Source organism: Microchirus variegatus (assembly GCF_963457635.1).
Source record: "Microchirus variegatus genome assembly, chromosome: 2".
Classification (NCBI taxonomy): Eukaryota; Metazoa; Chordata; class Actinopteri; order Pleuronectiformes; family Soleidae; genus Microchirus; species Microchirus variegatus.
The window spans coordinates 14,885,926-14,907,603 of NC_139803.1; the positions used below are offsets into that span (position 1 = coordinate 14,885,926).

Genomic DNA, 21,678 nt, shown 5'->3' on the forward strand with positions numbered 1-21,678 from the left:
CACGGCAACCAGACACTTATCCATGAAGACTGTGTCTCTTTTTCAATCTCTCTTACCCATTCTACCTTTGTTTTGTCACATTGTGTTCCTTTCTGCTATCGCACACGATCACTAACACATTTTCCCCACTTAAATTAAATTTTTCATCTCATGAAAATGAGTCTCCACATGTACAGTGTCATTAGCTCGTGCTCAACTGCTGTCTGATACGCTCTCTGATGCAGCGATAAGCGTTATCAAGATATCACATGGGCTAACAACTCTGACATTTATATTTGATAGTGGCATATAAGAGCAATATCCATGTGTGCGCGTGCCTGTCGGCTCCCAGGTTTTTGATTTCTGGTTTGGGCAAAGGTGGGGGGGGGGGGGATGGGTGCGCGCTGGCTAACAGCAGTGACAAAGCAAAAATGTGTCGAGCACAGGACAAGCTGTGCTCCATCTTTACGGGGCGGCAAAAAAAGTGACGAGCATTTCTCTTTTCCTTTTTAATCTTCTATAAGCTGATTGTGGAGAGTGTGCAGTGAAAAGTGAAGTGCCTCACTGCGTTTGTTTACAAATGTAATGACAGATTTGTTGGGCCTCATCTTGTTTCAGTGTTACCATGCAAAGGGTCTGAAGCTAAAATATCACGTTTGCCTGCAGGAGAGCTTTTGGCTGCTGCCACACAGATGTCTGTATGTTTTTCTTTCATTTTTCCTGGCTGATAGTTTGATAAAAAAAAAAAATAATAATTATACACACAATAACTGAATGGGTGTGTGTGAAATATTTGTACAACAGTGACCTTTAGCATGCACAGAGAGAAGCTGTAGCTTTCTGTTTTGCTTTCCTGTTTTGAAGAAAATGATCCGCAGGCCTCTATTCAACTTTCCTTCCACTCTCAATCATCTATATCTTACAGCATGGATTTTACCACAGCAGGCTCTCAGTGTTTTTCTTCTCCCAGCGCAACATTTTTTTTTTTTTTTTTTTTTTTTGTTTTTTTTTTAAACTTCTTTTTATTATTTGCAGAGAACAATCACAAATGCAGAATGCAGAACAATGTTACCATACAACAATAGGGTAGAATCTGCAAAAAAGAAGACAAAATAATCCCATCCCCCCCTCCCCTTTTCGGTACACTCCCCCAGCACATAACAGAAAAAAAAAAAATTGAGATAAACAAAGTGTGGAAAGACAGCTTCAAATGAAAAAGAAAACAAACAAATAAATAAAGAAAAAATAAAACATTTTAAATGAGCAAGATGAAACGTATCATTAAGTGACCTTAGCGTACAATGTTATATTAATTCACCCAATCAGTCTGGTGTAAATGTAGATTGCGTGTCATTAACTAGGACAAAAAAAGGGCTCCAAATCCTGTCAAACCTTCCCGATTGTCCACGAAGTGACCACCGAATTTTGCAACATTTTGTTTTAAAGGGGCTTTTTAAAGATTGGTAGCATTCAGTATTTTAGCCGCATAGCTTTTTGTCTCTATGTGGCCCTTTGATGAATTGGCGACCTGTGCAGGATAGTAGTAGAAGATGAAGACTGACTGAATGAATGAATGAATATAACACAATGCTTACATATTGCCCCTTAAATAGTTTTTTATTGAACAACATGTCCATCTCTCCAGTCTGCAAAATCTAAAAGCTGGTTAAATAAACTTTTGGATGAAAAGAATGAATGTTCTTGGCAACAAGAAGATTCTGAGAAAAATCACCCAATGCAAGTTATTTAAAAAAAAGAAAATTGGCTGAAGTCGACCTCATCAGCTGTTTACAGTGAAAGCCCATCTGTGTGCACGGATGCACCAGTTGCCATTGGTGTCATAGCAGCCAGAGACTGACGAGGTTGTGGGACTTTGAGTGTGCAGTCTCCATGCACTTTGATGTTTGATCTTTAATGGCCAATACTTATAACCTGGCTGATGTAATCCCAAGTCATATAATTATACATACATTTTCTGGATGTAAACACTATTTTTGGACCGTAAAGTGTCCTCAAAACAGATTTTCTGACCAGAATCATTGGTTCCAAACGAATGCATTCCCAAGTCCCCTACCTCACAGACTGTGTAGATGCCTGTGTCCATGTTTTACGGTCATAAAAACCTTCTGGTGAACAACCAGGAATATTGTCTTTGTGATGATGTTTAATATTTAACACTAAAACATCCATGAAACACTCTGTGGATGCAGACTGTCTTGGATTAATGTAGCAGTCTAACACAACTGTCGGTTGATACACTGTGTTCTAGCATTGTCAGGAGTGCACCATAAGTAAGTGAGTGAATGATGCCAAGTATCTACCAGGTATTACTGTGTGTGTGTGTGTGTGTGTGTGTGTGTGTGTGTGTGTGTGTGTGTGTGTGTGTGTGTGTGTGTGTGTGTGTGTGTGTGTGTGTGTGTGTGTGTGTGTGTGTGTGTGTGTGTGTGTGTGTGTGTGTGAATATTGAATGCAAGCTCCTCTTGACTTATTGGCATTGAATTTCTATAATGAAAGCTTATTCAGTACATTATGGTAGTGGTCTGGCACGCCACACTAAAATCTTATTCTCTTAAAGAAAGCAAATGGATCTGTGACTGGAATCGTGGATGGCAGCCTGGTGGTTCAGACTGCCCAGCAACAGTGTCGCTTCAACCTTTAATGACCACACCTCCATGCAGGGTACCTCTGACAGATGGCCACTGTCATGTTCCACCTTTTCTCAGGTATAAATAAGTGAAAGTGATGAGGTGCAGCTGTCTTATTAGCCTGATGCTACGGGCTGATTTGGTTCAAAAAAGGGTATATTTTGAGGATTTTACTAGTCTAACATTGAAGTAGTTAATGTTGACTGGAGAAGGGTTGGATACTTCAAGCAGAAATGCTATTTGATAAGCACTGGGGGTTATGTACTGAATATTTCTCTTCTCCCCACAGCAACGTGAGCTTACTTCAAACGAACTTCACTGTGGTCTTTATGAAGGAAGTAAAAAGTGTTACTGCTTCACACAAATCCACGCGACAGACTTTAATTTACGTTCCTACTTCAGACATAATTTTGTCAGAGAGCAATTCTCCACTCCACAAACGATAACAAACTCAAGTGCATGATAGCTAGTGAGTGTAATGCAGGGTTCAGCAGCTGAATGCATTCAATGACCCTTGTAAATGTCATTACCTTTTTTGGGGTCCACAGCATGTTTAAGTTAAAGGAGGGGCCTCATAATGCATTCAAGAAACCTTGCAAATTTCATAATTTCTGCTAATGGTCGTGGTTGGTTGATAAAACATTGTTCAGTTTTGTATCTTTTTAATCACATTTTTAATCTAATCATGAATATGCCTTCACTGATGCACATTTTCTAATCAGTAGCATGTTTGAGTCGTAGTATTTTACAGTGAGGTACGGTGGAACATTCACTGGCTTTGTTATGCTTGAAAGCAGTTTCCACCCTTGCCGCAAGTGTGTGGAAACACATAATTAGCACAAACATAATTGCATCATCTGGAGGATTCACCACATGGCACTCGCTTTGGTGTATCTTTGAAGGTGTGTGTGTGTGTGTGTGTGTGTGTGTGTGTGTGTGTGTGTGTGTGTGTGTGTGTGTGTGTGTGTGTGTGTGTGTGTGTGTGTGTGTGTGTGAATATTGAATGCAAGCTCCTCTTGACTTATTGGCATTGAATTTCTATAATGAAAGCTTATTCAGTACATTATGGTAGTGGTCTGGCACGCCACACTAAAATCTTATTCTCTTAAAGAAAGCAAATGGATCTGTGACTGGAATCGTGGATGGCAGCCTGGTGGTTCAGACTGCCCAGCAACAGTGTCGCTTCAACCTTTAATGACCACACCTCCATGCAGGGTACCTCTGACAGATGGCCACTGTCATGTTCCACCTTTTCTCAGGTATAAATAAGTGAAAGTGATGAGGTGCAGCTGTCTTATTAGCCTGATGCTACGGGCTGATTTGGTTCAAAAAAGGGTATATTTTGAGGATTTTACTAGTCTAACATTGAAGTAGTTAATGTTGACTGGAGAAGGGTTGGATACTTCAAGCAGAAATGCTATTTGATAAGCACTGGGGGTTATGTACTGAATATTTCTCTTCTCCCCACAGCAACGTGAGCTTACTTCAAACGAACTTCACTGTGGTCTTTATGAAGGAAGTAAAAAGTGTTACTGCTTCACACAAATCCACGCGACAGACTTTAATTTACGTTCCTACTTCAGACATAATTTTGTCAGAGAGCAATTCTCCACTCCACAAACGATAACAAACTCAAGTGCATGATAGCTAGTGAGTGTAATGCAGGGTTCAGCAGCTGAATGCATTCAATGACCCTTGTAAATGTCATTACCTTTTTTGGGGTCCACAGCATGTTTAAGTTAAAGGAGGGGCCTCATAATGCATTCAAGAAACCTTGCAAATTTCATAATTTCTGCTAATGGTCGTGGTTGGTTGATAAAACATTGTTCAGTTTTGTATCTTTTTAATCACATTTTTAATCTAATCATGAATATGCCTTCACTGATGCACATTTTCTAATCAGTAGCATGTTTGAGTCGTAGTATTTTACAGTGAGGTACGGTGGAACATTCACTGGCTTTGTTATGCTTGAAAGCAGTTTCCACCCTTGCCGCAAGTGTGTGGAAACACATAATTAGCACAAACATAATTGCATCATCTGGAGGATTCACCACATGGCACTCGCTTTGGTGTATCTTTGAAGGTGTGTGTGTGTGTGTGTGTGGACATCAGAGTTTGACACAGCATCGACTCCCACCTCAATGAATGGCTGTCATCAGCACTGCTGTTTATTTTAATGTGTGATGGATTTGTGTAGTATTGTGTAGTTAAGTATTATATTTAATGTTGTAATCTCTCACGCGCACACAGACCTTCTGTATCAATAATAAGCCATCAGTACAAAAATGACAGCAGCAAATTGCAACATCTTATGTTTACTCTCATGATTAATCAGCTGCTTTTATAGACGCCACACGCACACACACTAATACCTGGTAGACACTTGGCATCATTAACTCACAGTAGGTAGCTTTTTCTGTATTGTTTAGTCTATATATGTGAAACCTCTGTCTAAAGTTATGTTGGCGTGTGCAACCAGACATTTTAATGTAATTCTGAACAGGTATTTTAATTTTTGTTTCCTTTTAACATCCGACAGCTCCATAGAGGCTCTTAAAATGTGTTTTAGCTTCCCATGTTTAACATGATTCCCATGTTTAAATATAATTTGGTGACTGTGGGGATACTATCTCCATCTGTCATCTCAGTGGGATTGCTCATCATGAGGTTTATTCATGTCTGTACCTTTGGATGACACATGCAATGATTGGAAACACAGCAGGGGCTCTTCCATGTTCAGACATCAGGGAGGTTCCACTGTTTTTTTTGTTTGTAGTTATTTGACCTGGGGCACAACAGGAGACCAATATGGCTGTGTTCCACTGAAATAAACCACAGATGACTGCGTTCTGCACCCCTCTGGTCAGCCTTCAGGGCTTTATATCTCTTTTCATTAAGAAACGTATCGACATACGGTCATACCCTGACGGAGAAGCCAGATCTAGCACAGTAATACGGGAAAAAACCACACTGGGATTATCACCAATCACTGGACTAACTCATTTAATGCATTGTATGCAGAAGAAGAAACGAGATAATTAGTAGGTGGTGCAGACATCCAGGTCACAACAGATGGATAAGAAGACGCAACTTGATGATGTAAACAAAGAGCGCTAGTAGCCGTAAGACATTGTGATATTATTGTTACTGCTTCTTTCTATTGAATATTTGCCTCATCAGCTTGTGTACTTCTTCTGGCCCACCAATGGAAAACTGTGTAGTGTAGTGCAAAAACACCCTGGTTCACAACCCAGTTCAAACGCGATCCTTTCTGCATGGAGTTGCATGTTCTCCCCGTGTGTACATTGTCTCTGGGTACTCCGATTTCATCCCACAGTCCAAAAACATGCAGGGAGTGAATGGTGTGTTGGCTCTGTGATGGACTCTCCAGGGTGTTCCCCCCCGGGCCTTTCGCCCTGTGTTCACTGCAATTGGCTCCAGTGACCTGCGACAACGAATTAATGAATAATAAATCGCATCTCAAATATCAGCACGACGAGGACAACTCTCAAAACGAGGTTTTGAGTTCACATGTGAATATAGATTTTTACAGCTAGAATACATGATTATTTATTTCTTTCTTGATTGGCCTAAGCTTAACTGATAGGTTTCACTGCCCTCTTTGTTCCTCTTTCATTCTCACTTCTGCTTAAAATGTTGCAGTCAAATGTTAGCCAACCATTCATTTAAGCAAGTGAATGCTTCATAAAGTGACATTTGCATGGATGCCAACCAGTAAAAGTGGCATTAAATTAATCAAAATCTCTCACCGGGGAGTTATTTAATTTTAAAATATGAATGCCTTGTGGAAAAACTGGCTATGTTTGTCAAATACTTAACTGAGTCCCACTATCTTTCTTTGTTCATGACTGTAACACCCAGTCACGAAGTCTACACGATTCACTACCAAGTCCTGTCTATCATTCACATACCCACGCAGTGCCAAAGCAAAGAAAACAAACGTGTCAGAGTATTATTCCTTCCTTCAGCTTCATTATCAATCAAAACAGAAAAAATGATGTCCAGGATCATGTGGTTAACCGTTTCCCGCTATTTTAAGAGAATTCTGGATCTCTTGTAGTCGATGTTTAATCTGCTTCATGACGTCTGTGACTTAAGCTGCTGGAATTTTACCAAGCTGAAATATGCTCAGTACAGATCACAGTATGTGACATTTTTTCCCCCAAGGATCTTCACAGTTTTCTCCTCTATGTTGGGACATTGCTGTCATTAAGCTATTTACCGTATATATCTGACCACCTGTGCTTTGTCTTTGTGTGTTGACAGGGTGAAGAGGGGCCTCCCAGTCTGGAGTACATCAAGGCAAAGGACCTGTTCCCCCAGAAGGAGCTGGTGAAGGAGGATGACAGCCTTCAGGTTAGATGACCCATCTTAAAGGCTTGACCTTTGAGTGACCTTGGAGAATTCCTCTAAACCACGCTGATGACACAGACTCAGGGTAGTACGTGGTAGTGGTGTCTTGTGAACGCCAAGGTATTGCTGCAAGTCACGACTCAGCAGGATTGCAGCCAGGCACCGTCTCGGAGATGGCAGCACTTGTCCACAGGGGAGCAAAGCGCTATGCTACTGTTTCACATATGATGCTAATAAAGCAAGCACGTTGACGGAGTTAAATATCTTCATTTGAATGCAGCCATCACCCACGCGCTGCACAGATAAGGCATTTAAAAGAAAAAAATTTTCTTACGTATATATTTATCAAATATTTTATGAATTTGTCAGTGAGATAAAAAATATTATTACAACACCTTCAAAGATCAGATGGAAGGTTTTGAAAGCAGTAAGCTGTGAATGTTTGCAAAGCTTTAGTATGAAAGGGCTAAAGAAGGTGTGACTCAGACATTTTACCTGTCACACTGAGAGGAAAATTAAAATGAAAGAACAGATCAGTATCAAAATATGTCAGGTAAACATGCCAATCTGAAGACTCTGATCTGGTGCAGCCCATTTTGGAAACATATTCTGATGATCATTGGGATTGGTGTTCATATAAACAGTCGATTCGATCATGACTTCCTGGTTTGGTGTTTCCGTTTCCGTTTTGCTATATTTCTATTGCAAAAAAAAAATAACGAACAGACACGAAGGTCACAGGAACTTTAGCAGATTGTTTCTGTTTGTGAACAATGCAGGAAAACACACTCTCGACGAATAAATCAGTCACTTCAGCAGGAAAAAAGAACTGGGCGGCAGAAAGCCTTTAGGTCAATGAAGTGACAAGAATTCTAAGTCTATTCTACGGTAGGATGCCACTAGCAAAATTGTGATGGGCCACTTGTTCCGTGTCCTCCATGGTTTTGGGATTATGCTCTCTGGCTATCTGTTGGTTAATGGAGCTGAGTATCATGTGTCTCGAGAACTGGATGATGGAGGGTGGAGGGATTTGCTCAGCCTGGACTCCCTAACCTTCTCTTTTTTTTGGGTGGTGTTAATCAAAGCCAGTTTCCGTTTGAGTTTCAGTGACCTTCCTTCAGGATGTAGCACACTTCTCATAATTTGTCCATTCAATAATTCGTCCCAATAATCAGCCCAGCCATTGATCAATCCGTCCATTATTCATATTGTTAATCCTCTGAGGGTCAGCTGGGGGAGCTGAAGCTAATCCCACTGGATGGATATTTAATTTCATTGACAAGGGGGTCGGCAGTATTTTCAAACTTCATACACTGGTGCGTTTTTAATGTGTTCGCCAGTAATAGCTTGGCAGATTTCCATATTTATTTAATTTCCTGAGAAGACGTACACTACCTTTCAAAATTTTGGGGTCACTTAAACAATTTTTTGGGGTTTTCCATTAAAACTCACACTTTCAAGACATTGACAATGTTAGAAATAATGATTTTTATTCCAAATAATAATTTTGCCGTTCAAACTTTGCTTTCGTCAAAGGACCATCAAAACTGATTTCAAGGGTTTTCAAGGGTTTTCTAATCATCCAATAGCCTTCTAACGCGATTAGCAAACCATTAGAACACTGGGGAGATGGTTGCTGGAAATGGGCCTTGATACACCAATGTACATATTCCATGAAAACCAGACTTAAATAGTTGTTTACCACATTAACAATGTTTAGAGTGTATTTCTGATTAATTTAATGTTATATTCATTGAAAAAAGTGCTTTTCCTTCAAAAAATAAGGACATTTCTAAGTGACCCCAAACTTTAGAACGGTAGTGCATATTAAGACTGGAGGGAATCTACATGCTAAAGAGCCGAAAAAGCAAAGCTGAACCTTGTCACCTTTGTCACATTTTCTTTTGTGACTTTAATGGATCCCTCTCCTTCTCACATGAAGCCAGACATTGTGTCTCTGCTTTTATGTTTTTGGTGATGCACTCTCGTGACGGTTTCATTGACAGCTGACGTCTCTTAACAGAGTTTTCCTGCAGGCAAGTGTGCAGGCATTCCCCGACATGTTTCATCCCCCACCGCTGCCTCCTCCCCACTGTGTGCGTGCAGGCCGTGGTGCATGCTTAGAGGTGTGTGTGCATTTTTTTGCACAGCCTGGCTGCTTCTACCGGAAGTCACGACTCACAAGTCAGAGTGTTATTCATGGGTCTTTCAGCTCTCTCTCTCTCTCTCTTCAGCTATCCCGCTCTGTTTCTCCCTATTTTTTATTTTTTTAATGCAGCTGCAGCTGAAGGTGGCCTCGTAGAGGAAACGTGACACAGTATCCTCTGCTGCACTTGCTGGCTGCCGGTGATTCATGCACCTACTTTTGGAGCGCAGCTTGTTAAATGCAGCTCGCAGTTTGAACAGCATGTTTACTATGACACGATCAGCAGGCCGTGTTAACTCTGTCCCACAGCAGAGCAGCGAGCAGGAGTTGCACGTTCTCATTACAGACGTTTCTGCTGCTCTCAATGCAGAATGTACTGTAACGTGAACTAGCTACATTTCCATAATTCACAGTAACGGCAAAAATTATTTTGATGAGGTTTTTCTTACTTGATCTTTTTTTTTGCCTAAATCAGCTTTTGTTTTTTTTATTATTATTTGTGTATACAAATGATATATACATGTAATTTGAATGCATGATGTTTAAACAGAGAAGTGGACTCAATACTCAATATAATAATCAATAACGAATTATCCTCAAGCTGTTGTTTTTTCAAATATTCCACTTCTTGGAAGTTCTAGCACAGAGTGTCAGAAGGACCAGTGCCTGTATTTACCATGTGGATAATACATGCTCCATTTCCCAGCTTAAGCTGTGTTCTCTCTCCTTCATCATGCTTCCAGTTAGGGATGAGCAACAGCAGGTGCAGTGATAAATGTCAGGGGGTTTCTCTGGTGTCATCAAATATCAGATGTACCGACAGCTCCTGACCTCTTGCCAATCCACAATATTTCTTCTTAAAAATCGGTCCCCTTTCATTTTGGATGCGTCTGATGGTAGTTTGTCTTCTTTATTTATTGTGAGTAATGAAAAGTAAGCTGACTCAGTAGATGTTGACATTTATTTATGCGTCTGTCGGTCGCATCTAGCTCGTGTGTTGTGCGCACTGACCAAGGTGCTTTTTACCGTATTAGCAAATGTTGTTTCAAGTGAGCCTGATTTTCTGGCATCTCACCATAATCCCCCCCCCCCCCGTCTGGCTGGCTGCGTGGCCTCTTTTAGCATGCATCAGTGGGGCCAGTGCACCTCTCCATGACTCAGCAATGCATGCTAATGTAGGATGAGGTAATGTTGTCTCCAGGCAACGCTGTTGTCCCCACTATCGGCTAAACACACAGAGCTTGGTCCCTTTGGTCTTCCACAGAGATTATGATCATGTTTAAGGTGCCAGAGGTAACAGAAGTGGTGACTAGAAACTGAAGAAGTCAGTGGATGGACACATCTCCATTTTGTGTGGGAAATACCAGGCAGAAGGAATGATTAATTCAACGCGACTCAAAAATGTTTATGTTGTAGTCTAAATCCTCCTGATGAACAGTATCCATAAAAACTCATACTTAACCGAATCCATTGTGTACTACTGCAATCAATATAATAACATAATAGTTATTATATTGATTGTTACTACAGAGGAAAATTTGCACTACGCCTCAGTCTTCACATTTAAAAGCTGCCAACTGTGTCTGTGTGCCTCCTCCGTGTGGCTGACTTTTAAATATTTTGCCCTGCATCAAAATGAAGAGGAAAATGTGTTCTTTTACCGCCTTGTTGGAGCCAGTTATGTTAATTTATGTGTCTCGTTGAGGCTGAAGCCTCAACCTGGAATGAAATGGGTACAAATAGGAGTGTTAATGGACAGTTTGGGACTTCTCTGCACAGTGTCCTGTCAGCAGCACTGGTGGAGACGGTCTCTCTCCCAGTCGTTTGTCTACTCATTCTGGCCTTTTGTACTCACAAATGTCCTGTAAAGTATGCTAATTGGCCGTTATTTTTGTCTTACAACACTGACACTCTACTGAACCATGTCAGAATAAAATAGATTTAAACGACCGTCTTCAGGATCAAACATATCTAATCAATGGGAAATCCAGTTTTCAAGGCTTAACTCGTCATAAGTTCAAAACATTTTTAGCTAAGCAAGCAGTGAGGCTGAAACAAAAACATTGTCAGTGAGTCCAAAGGTGCAATTGTCAGTCCAACCATCCGACATGCAATGTTTGATTTTTGTGCGTACATCCACTTTAGTGTGTGTTTTGTTTATTGCTACTGGTAGGCCAACTGTTTTTTTTTTCTGTATCTTGAATACTATGCTGACATTTGGTGTCCCTACAGGTGCCATTCCCAGTTCTTCAGGGGGAAGGGGTGGAATATCTTGGCCATGCCGATGAAGCCATTATTGCCATTTCTAACTACAGGCTCCACATCAAGTTCAAGGACTCTGTCATCAACGTGAGTACAAGCCAGACACTGAACATGCAGAGGAACCACAGATTTTCCACTTGAGTCCAGATGGCACATGCTGTCATGCCACATCACTGCAGAAGCCAAAATGCGAGAGAACGGAGGTTAATGTTGAATTTGAACACTCATAGACTTTTTCCCTCATTGCCAAATAAAATCTAAAAACACATAATTGTGCTACCAAGCTCAATAAACCTATAAATATTTACATTAGGTTCCCATAAAGTTGTTTAACTTGTTTCCCAGAGCTGTTGGTGTGACGTTGTTTGCACCAGGATAGTACCTCAGGGAGAGGTGGGCCCTTTGATGCCTCGGCAGGAGAGGTTTAACGTGACATGTAGGCACCTAGGCCTGGCCCCCATTGGCACTGATGTCCACCAGCTTGCTCCTGTTGACGTCAGGCCTTGCTCAAAGACAAATAGGCCAATTGTTTGCATCCGCTGGCAGCAAAATTCCTCCTCCTTTCCCAATTCCCTGCCGTCTATTCCAGAAGCTGAATCCTGGTGGAAAAGATGACATGCACTTGAAAAGGAGGAGGAGGAGAACAGACCATTAGGGTATTCAGGAGGCAGTTGACCCTACTTTAACCAAGTGGAGTCTAATACTCCAGTTCCACTGGTCAAAAGACCAGTTGACACTGGAAGGTTTAAATGGGCTTTTGACCAATGGGAATGTGTTTAATCAGAATTCACTACTGGGTGAAATGATTGTGAAATACACACTGTTTTTTATCGTCTGTGGTTTGGGTCTTGCATTTTTTATCAGCTTGCAAGACCTGGGTGAAAGCGCTGATTTCGTCTTTGTCTCCTTCATTTCTGGCAGCCATGAATGTTTGAGGCAAACTTTATTTTTTACAACTTGTGACAGAGCACAATATTTTTTTATTTAATTAACAGAACAATAAAAAGGACTGAGAGAGGGACCAAAGTCAATGACACAAAATAGTAACTACATGGTTCTTCTTCAGACGCAATCTTAATGGTATTAATCGCCTTTTTTGAGCTATTTTCCCCAGGTTTATTACCCTCTAATTTTAGTGTGAAAGAGACTGTATTAATGCATTGAATTGACACGAGCTAAATCCTTAGTCGGTGTCCTGCCTTGACTCCAGCAGCCCAGAATGGACTCTGTATGGAGGCCTAAAGGCCACAACCTCTTACCCACATCACCCTTTCACAACCTACCCCTTTTTTCATAACAGTTTTCTTGCCCTTTGCTCCTGTTCATGTTTGTCTTTCTCTTCATTATTTCCATTTGGTTTGGTTATGTGCTACAAGTCGTAGTAGTAGTACACTGTGTAATCCACTCAGTTATCCATCATCCTCAATGACTTTTTTTTCTTTCCCTTTAACTCTTCATTTCCCTTTTGTCTCCTAAGTTTTTTTGGTTTAATAGTGTTTTCCATTTCCTCCTGTCTTTTGTCCTCCCTCCCTCCTTCCCTCTGTCTGTCTCTCTCTGTCTCTCTGTCCGTGTGCTCCATGGTGTCACTGTGTTTTAGACATACCCAGGTGTGGACAATGACATATCTGTGAGTACCATTATGAAAAAAAACATCACCCTCTGGCACAGTCTAGACAGCTTAGTCATGTAGCTCCTCCTGTACAATATTACAGTTCACCCAGGGCAAATTGTAATTTACATTTCACCAAGTGGTTACGCAGGATTTATTACAACAGTTTTCCATGAAAGCACATCGCTGAATTGTGATTGTGATGTAGTGCGTTGGCTGACCTTGCGACTGACCTATAAATAAAATGGTGCTGGCCTTCTAGACCAGATCTTTGGTTTGTCCAATTTGGACTAAGATGGCTCCTATGTAGGAAAGCCTCATTGTTCGGTAACAAAATCACAAAAATTGATTAAAAAAGATTTTTTTGTGTCCAGAAACGCACGTCTTTTTGTCCAAATGTGAAGTAGCGTCTATGATTTTGTAAATCACTGCTTTTTATTCAAACATAACATCTCAGTCTAACACAGTCTGGAGTAGATGCAGAACAGATGATTCCCCAGCTCCGCCCATCTGTTTTGTTGAAGTGTACTTGGGCAAAATACTAAAAACCAAAATTGTCCTTCACATTTGTGCCACTGTTTGAGTGGAAATGTATAAATGCTATTGAAGCTTTCTACGAATGTGTGAACGGCTGAATGTGAGTCATAGTTTATATCACTTGAACTAGTCTGTAAATCTATAAAAATCCTCCATCTACACACAGTAAACACACTATAGAGTCCCTTTCCTTCTCTACCGGGAGGTAAAAACTGCACGATGTGTACAAAGCCTAGACCAGAGGGTGGTAACCTCTGTGCCGATATGTTGCATGCTCTAACAGTGGGGCCGTCACGCTCATCATCTGTGCTCTCTGTCTCCCCCTACAGGTGCCTCTCAGGCTCATAGAGAATGTGGAGAGCAGAGATATGTTCCAGCTGCACATTATCTGCAAAGACTCCAAAGTTGTCAGGTAGAGGGAACAGTCACTTTGTTGCTCCTGTTAGTAGAGCAGATTATTGCTTCTTTTTTTTTCCAGGAAAATCTTTCACAAGTGGAAAGAAGCACCAAAATTTGACTGCATGTACCTGGGTCATTCCTTTGAAAAATCATATTAGCCACGTAAATTTAAAAATGTAAATTTCCAACAGAATTTAATTTCCTCGGCCTTTCAGTGATTCTGGTGTCAAATGATAGCTAAAACTACTTCCTGTTGAGCGTACGCTGGCGCGGTTGGCTGCCATTGCTCTCCGGCTCCCCCTTTCTCCCCCCTTTCCCCCTTTCCCCCTCCTTTCCCCCTTTCTCCCCCTTTCTCCCCCTTTCTGATCTTAACTGTTATCTGAACTTTTTTCGTCCTGACTCTGCAAACGATCTGCTGTTAGCACCGTGTGTGTTTATCTTTATGGACGTCTTTTACCTGTTCGTGGCGCTCTTACTCCTCCCCACCGTTATCTCCTGGTGCCTCTCACTCGCTCATCATGCGGGATTTACCTGCCTGTGAGGCTTGTTCTCCTCTGGACTATTATGTCTATCTTATTAAATCCATCATCAGCCCTACTCCAATACACAGTTGTTGAGCTCCTCCAGCTTCGGTTTCATCCAACTGCCGATGCTGCGCTTCTATCCGGACATCGCTCGCCTGCCATATCGGAAATACATCCACCGTGGTTCCCGACGAAGCTTCCACATTGATGACTCCACTGCCTAAACTCCATTTGGTCCACGAAACGCCGTCGACCGTGAATCTCTACCCGCAAAGTGGACCACAGTGTGTTAGCTCGCATTCCCAGAGCGGCGGCTAACATTAGCTTATCCAACGACCGTTGCAACATCAAAGTAGGTTTAATTAATATCCGTTCTCTCACAAGCAAAGGACGTCTGCTCCATGACCTGCTCCTCGACCGCAAGTATGACTTTTTATGACTTTTTATATCAAACCGAGACGTGGCAACAACTTAATGATTTCTCTCAGCTCAATGAAGCTACACCACCTGGGTTTGTTTACTCCAGTCAGCCCCGTCTCACCGGAAGAGGAGGAGGCCTCACGATAATTTATCGCGAGACCTGGAAGATCTCGTCTGTCAAACTGATCTGGCTCATCTATCAGCCTCATTGCGACTCCTGCCCGTCTGACCACCATCGGGGCCATGGAACTCCCTCCCCCCCGGCATCAGGAACATTGTCTCGTTCACCATCTTCAAATCCCATCTGAAAACCCACATTTTTTAACAGGCCTACTCCCTCTAACTCTCCAACTCTCTACCCGTTGCTCTTACCTTTTGTTATTTTTTTATTTTTATTTTTATTATTTTTATTTTGTTGTTGTACGGCGACCTTGAGTGTCTTGAAAGGCACCTTAAATATAATGCATTATTATTATTATTATTAAAATTTTGAATTTATTAATCAGAAATCCTTTGTATATCTCTTTCTGCCATTCACTTTTTCACAATTTTCAATATTTTCCAGATTAATGTACAAAATATGCACCATAACTGCATTATTCCAGCAAAACGTTTATTACAAATGTACAAAAATTATGTACTTGCTCATCAGGAGCTGAATCCTTTGCTTACTGCTGTGCAGTACATTACACATGTTCATTATTTTAAAAAATATTAGAAAGAGGTATAAAAAGGATTTCTGATTAATTAAATAGAATTTTTGCCTATCATTTGACACCAAAATCACTAAAATCGACCCAGGAAATTAAATTCTGATGTAATGGTGCCATTTTGAAATTTACATGGCTAATGGAATTTTTCAAAAGAATGACCCAAGAGGTACATTCAGTCAAACTTTGGTACTTCCTTCCAGTTGTAGTTGCTAATCTGGGGCCGTATTTATCAAGCGTCTTAGAGTGCCATTTTACACTTAAGTCCTGAGAATTTGTGAAATTTAGTCATACTCTCAAACTTAAGAATAAAAGCTATTCATCAACTTTCTTAAGTCTAAGAATCACTCCTACTCTCCCAGATATTTAAGAGACCTCCAGAGGTGTCTTAAGTGGTTAGGAGTTGCCAGCAGGGGATGGCACTGAGGTGAGAAGGATGTCCTGGCTTTGTCAGATGACGAGCAGCTGATCAAATGGCAGGGGTGCCGATGTTTATGTTTTTTTTATGTTTTTGCTGGTGGGTTCTCATCATTGTGCTTGCATGATTGTTGCTATTTTGACACGCGCACATTCGTCTCATAGTAAAATGAACGCACGCACGCACGCACACGGACACAATCTCTTTCTCAAAAACAGTCTACACACTGGTGATGCATAAGAGGATTTTAATCTCAATTATGCAACCCTAACGCAAAAGACTCAGATGAAGAAAAAATAAAAAGGAAAAACAAAATCCACAACCCAACACCACAGCCTGGATTGAACAGCGTAGCTACCGTAACGGCCTATAAGTTTAAGGTAATAACAGCCTACTGACTCACAGCAACTTCACTCAATAATTAATCAAAAGCTGATATTCATGATATTGTCAGTGATCACAACTGGCTTTCATGACACAAATGTAGGTTAAATCTAAAGTGTTACTAACCACACACCAGGAAGGAAATAATGATAACCACCAAATCTACAGCAAAAAGGTTCAAATAAAAGCAAATCATGGACCAAATCCGCAATTCAAAACCATTCCAACACATCCTTTAAAACATAGTACCACAGTAGGCTATAACATATTTAATTTGTCGTTTTGTCACTCACCATTATTTTTAATTGGTGAGGAATGTGTTTCCTCTGGTAGTGATGCGTCTTATAAACTGGTCTGCGATTATTTCCAGGTTGTTATTCCTTGACAATGTCTTGTGACAGTTCAGCCTTGGTCCATTGTGGACCGCAGATAGGTTTTCCGACATTACAATGCAACCCGCTGATAGGTAGTGGTCATTAACAAATCAATGACGAGCGTAGGCTGGCACATGTGAGTGCTCGACAATATCCGGGAGCACCTGCGGAATCTGCGATATTTCTTTATTCTTAGACAAGCGATTCCCTTCCGTGATTGGTCATTTCTATGGACACGGAAGTGACGTCACCTAAAATTCAGTTTACGGCACATAGTACTGTCGTAATTCAGCTCTGAGAGTGACACTTAAGATTCTGTCCTACACTTCGCTGAAAGTGTGAGTAAGACGCTTGATAACTAACTTTTAAGTGCAACTTTCAGCGAAGAATTTTTTTAAACTCATAAGTCTACTCTTAGCAGGGTTCTTAGGAGTAATTCTAAGACGCTTGATAAATATGGGCCCTGCTCTACTATGTTTAAAGGCTGGCAAATCCCAGATTTTTTTACATTGAATTTTGTCACTGGATCCCACTAATCCTTATAATTTTCCCTCCGGTTTCACCACAGATGCCGCTTTGCGACATTCAAGCTGTGCCAGGAGTGGGTCAAACGTCTGATCCAGGCCATTGCTCACCCGTCCCGGCTGGAGGACCTGTTCGCTCTGGCCTACCATGCCTGGTGTCTCGGAGGCAACACTGACGACGAGGACCAGCACGTTCATCTCTGTCGCCCAGGTCCACACAAATCCCGACACAAAAGTTTGTTTACTTTGTTAAACTGTTAATGTTCCCATAATAATTCTTCCCTCTGTGCTGTGCGTGTGTAGGTGATCATGTGCGTCACAGAATGGAAATGGAGGTCAAGAGGATGAGCTTTGACACGCAGAACATCTGGAGAGTGTCGGACATAAACTCCAACTACAAGTATGTCACAGATTCTTTTCCTATAAATAGCAGTGGACATTTCTGTCCTATCACAAGGGATGATGATGTAAGGTGTCACGGCGGTTGTTTAGGAAGTGAGCGGTGAGTGACAGGGTTTCAGAGAATGTTTGAAAGCTGTGAAAGAAGTGGGAACGTGTGTGCATCCATGGGAGTGTAAGAACTCTGGTTTTGGGGTGTCATAGTAAGTTTGGATTTGAAATTTAACCTGAAATTTGAGTGGTTAGACCAAATGGGTAGTCGTTCCTTAAGGACAAATCTAAGCTTGAATGGTTGATTATGTATAAATAATGACAAGAACGAGAAAACAAATACTAATATTACTTTTATAAAGTTCCATGATCAATACTTTTGTCATCACTGGCATGGATGGAGTGTCTTCGGTGGGCAAAGGGGTGCACTTGTTTCCAGCTCACAGTGTCAAACTTCCTTTCCATACCCTGGCTATAGATTGACAGCACACATCTGCTGCTGAATAATCCTCTTCTCTGCCAATAATCCAGATGTGGATTATGTTCCAAACAATCCTTATTTTGCTTACAAAGGACTAAAGCGGTACACTGAGTGACACTGTTGCCTCCTTAGAGCTCTGACGTTCTGCAGGGTGTGTTTATTTAGCAAGTTTATTGGTAAGAAAGGATCGTGTGAATAAAACCAGATGAACTGTGGTCACGTGGACTACACTACAGCAAAGTTTCTGTTTACATTTTAACACAGTCATGACACTTTTCTCACACATAAACTAATAATAATAATTTAAGGGCGCCTTTCACAGCACTCAAGGGTCACCTTACAGTACATGATTAAAAAAACAGACACAATAAAAACAAATAGAATACACGTGATAAAAATACAGATGTGAAAGCTAAAATTTGGAGAACATAAAAAACCTAAAAAGGTAACATAGATAAGTTGGAGGGTCAGAGGGAGAAGGCAGTTCTAAAAAGGTGCATCTTAAATCTGGAGGATAGATTAAGAATAGGAGAGGCCCCAGGACTGAGCCCTGAGGAACACCACATGCAAACTGTTGCATATTCAAGTCGACTACAGCCACCATGCTCCATAAATGACTCAGCAATTTTTCAGAGTCATTTTTCAAGGTGAATATAGAACAACACAAAGCAATGTATTGTGTATCCTTGTCTTTGCCGTGTCTGATGTTTCAGATTTGAAACAATTTCACCAAATCAAAGCTCTAATACATACGTGCAAATAAATCAAATTTGTCGAACCAGCTCACGTTTTGTGGTTCGGTTAAGTTTAGGGTTAGACATTGTTAAGGCTGTCCAAATAAATGGTGGTCAATGCAGTTTACTAAGAAGAATAGCAAACCTGTGTGTGTGTGTTTGTCTCAGACTTGCTTGTCTCTTTTGCTGTCCGGGCAAATAAAAAAAAAATAAAAAAGAGGACAGTCTGCTCATAGGGGCCAGAGAGAGAGCACAGCCTGCTGAGGGAGACAGACGCACAGGACAACCAACTAATTAAACTAACTGCAGCCCGCTGAGGCCCGTGACTCAGCACAGTATTTTACTCCCACACACACACAAGTGCGCGAGAGAGAAAGAGACACAAACACACGCACAGTGTCTCCGTCTCTCTCCTCCCTCCTTAGACACTCAGCAGGTAAATAGAAATTTAATAAAATATCAGAGAGGAGGGTGAAATGTGAAGGGGTGAGACGGTAGCACGTTTTGATTTCATTTCTGCTGCTGCTCTGAAAACTTCGTCTATTTCAATGCTACAGATGTAACGCCACTACATCCTTTAACTGATCCACTGTCCTTGTCCCTGTATACAAGCACTAGCAGGGAATAAAGTGTGTCACTTCTGCTTCTTTGTAAATGTAAACATTTGTCTCAAATGGGGAAATTTGGCTTTAGTTTTTTTTCCTCACTGTTGCAAAGTCACCTCAAGGACTGTCTCTATGACACAGGATTATTATAAAGTCCATGTCCCTTGTTCTTCCTGTTATTAGGCTCTGTTCCAGCTACCCTCAGAAGCTCCTGGTTCCAATCTGGATCACAGACAAGGAGCTGGAGAGTGTCGCTTCCTTCAGATCCTGGAAGAGGATCCCTGTTGTTGTCTACAGGTAGCTTAACTCACACAGTCATACAATATGTAAACTGATTTTATGTCCGTATTATTGTGCTTATCGTTTCTTCAATCTTTAATTCTAGGCATCAGAGGAATGGGGCCGTGATCTCCCGTTGCAGTCAGCCTGAGATCAGCTGGTGGGGCTGGAGGAACACGGATGATGAGTACCTGGTGACTTCCATCGCCAAGGCCTGTCAGATGGACACTGGAGCCAAGGGCACCTGTGGAACACCAGCCTGCCGTCAACGCGGGGAAGCTCCAGACTCCTCGGATAGTGATTTTGGTAAAAGCTATAATTTAATTTGTGAATGTGGGCTCAGTCAGGAGTCAGGCTGCTGGTTATTTGTGTCTTTAATGTGAAAGTAAATGCAGTTTCTCCTCCTCGTTCCTTTCGTTATACACTATATGGACAAAAGTATTTGGTAGCCAGACTCCCTGTTGGTGTAATGGTCAGGCTTGGTGTTTCTATGGGAATTTGTGCCCATTCATTCATGCAGAGCATTTATGAGGTCAAGCTCTGATGTTGGACGAGAAAGCCTGGCGAGCAATCTCTGTTCCAGTTCATCCCAAAGGTGCTTGATGGGGTTGAGGTCAGGCCTCTGTGCGGGCCAGTCCAGTTCTTCCACACCAAACTTGTCTTTATCGTGCTTGCTTTGTGCTATTTCTATTACAATCATGTTGTAATAGAAAAGGAGATAAGGGGTCTAGCCCAAAGCCTGATTGAAATACCTGACTTCAATACTTAACAGGTGTGGTCAAATACTTGTGTCCATATAGTCTGTATGTTAGAAGAAATTGTCCAAGAACGAAGTAAAGTGAAGTAAATAGTTATGTAATAAAGACTGAAAACTGTTCATCCCCACTGTTCTATGCAGGCGATTTTAGGTCTGTGGCTCAATGACACACAGGAGCCATAGTTAGCATATCTCATAAAAGCGCTCTAACTATATAAAAACCCTAGGCATGCTGCTTTATCAGCAGTTTTACCTGTTCACTTGTGAGTAACTGCACTTTCTCTTAAACAAAACCCTTTGGTTTGCTAGCTAGCTGAAATGTCTTTAGGTTGAAAATGTGTCTTCCTTGGATGCAAAAACACACAATTCCTAATCTTTTAACCATTCAAATTTTGCAAGGCAGAATGTCTTGTGGGTAACACAGTCACAAGATACATTTTTATCACATTATAGGGACATCAATGCTCAGAAGGATGCAAATTCTTTCTTTCTTTATATTTTTAATTAATTGTCTCCGGACAGTCAAAAGATATTGAGGCTACACACTCAGTTCCATACATAGTCATGTAGAAATTCCCTGCTTTTCCTGTTATTCCTGCTAACTCCAATGACTGATTCGGCCGTAGATTAATTAGCATGAAATCATCCTGAATTGTTTACATGCTCCAGTTCAAGAAGTACATGCATTTGACATTCTAGTTCACATAATTCCCTGTGGAAATAAGGAGAACAACAGAGACGAACTAGAAAACAATCCTGCATCTTTCTGAAACTTGATAGTTTTATTGTTTCTATTCTTATAAAACAAGATGCCCTTGTGTCTTGAGTATATTTACAAAGTCAGTGGCTGCACAACACTGGCTTAGTGCAGAGAAGTAATTCACTTGCGACCTTGGAGTAATTAGCTGTCATTGTTTGTAGTCACTGTCGAAGGCTTGTTGCTTGTGACTGTTACCATAGCAACACTGGTTGTGTCATTGAGAGGGGATGTAAGTGATATCTGCAGTTCTGCACACCATTGTATAGTTTGGAACAATTAACCCTGATCTCACTTGAATTTCCTCAACAGGGTCTGTAGTATACATTCAAGGCAACAGCTACGTGATTAATGTGACATCAAACCAAAG

At 41.2% G+C, this 21,678-nt stretch overlaps 1 protein-coding gene across 3 annotated transcripts in view; it reads left to right on the plus strand.

Moving 5' to 3' along the window:
• Positions 1-21,678, plus strand: part of mtmr4 (myotubularin related protein 4) — a 50,287-nt gene that overhangs the window by 18,199 nt on the left and 10,410 nt on the right. For all 3 annotated transcript variants that reach the window (XM_083904071.1, XM_083904070.1, XM_083904069.1), the window contains 8 exons: positions 6,912-7,001; positions 11,377-11,493; positions 13,004-13,033; positions 13,882-13,964; positions 17,350-17,516; positions 17,609-17,705; positions 19,699-19,812; positions 19,901-20,100. In XM_083904071.1, coding sequence (XP_083760197.1) covers positions 6,912-7,001; positions 11,377-11,493; positions 13,004-13,033; positions 13,882-13,964; positions 17,350-17,516; positions 17,609-17,705; positions 19,699-19,812; positions 19,901-20,100 — 898 coding nt within the window. The remainder of the gene's footprint in view (positions 1-6,911; positions 7,002-11,376; positions 11,494-13,003; positions 13,034-13,881; positions 13,965-17,349; positions 17,517-17,608; positions 17,706-19,698; positions 19,813-19,900; positions 20,101-21,678) is intronic.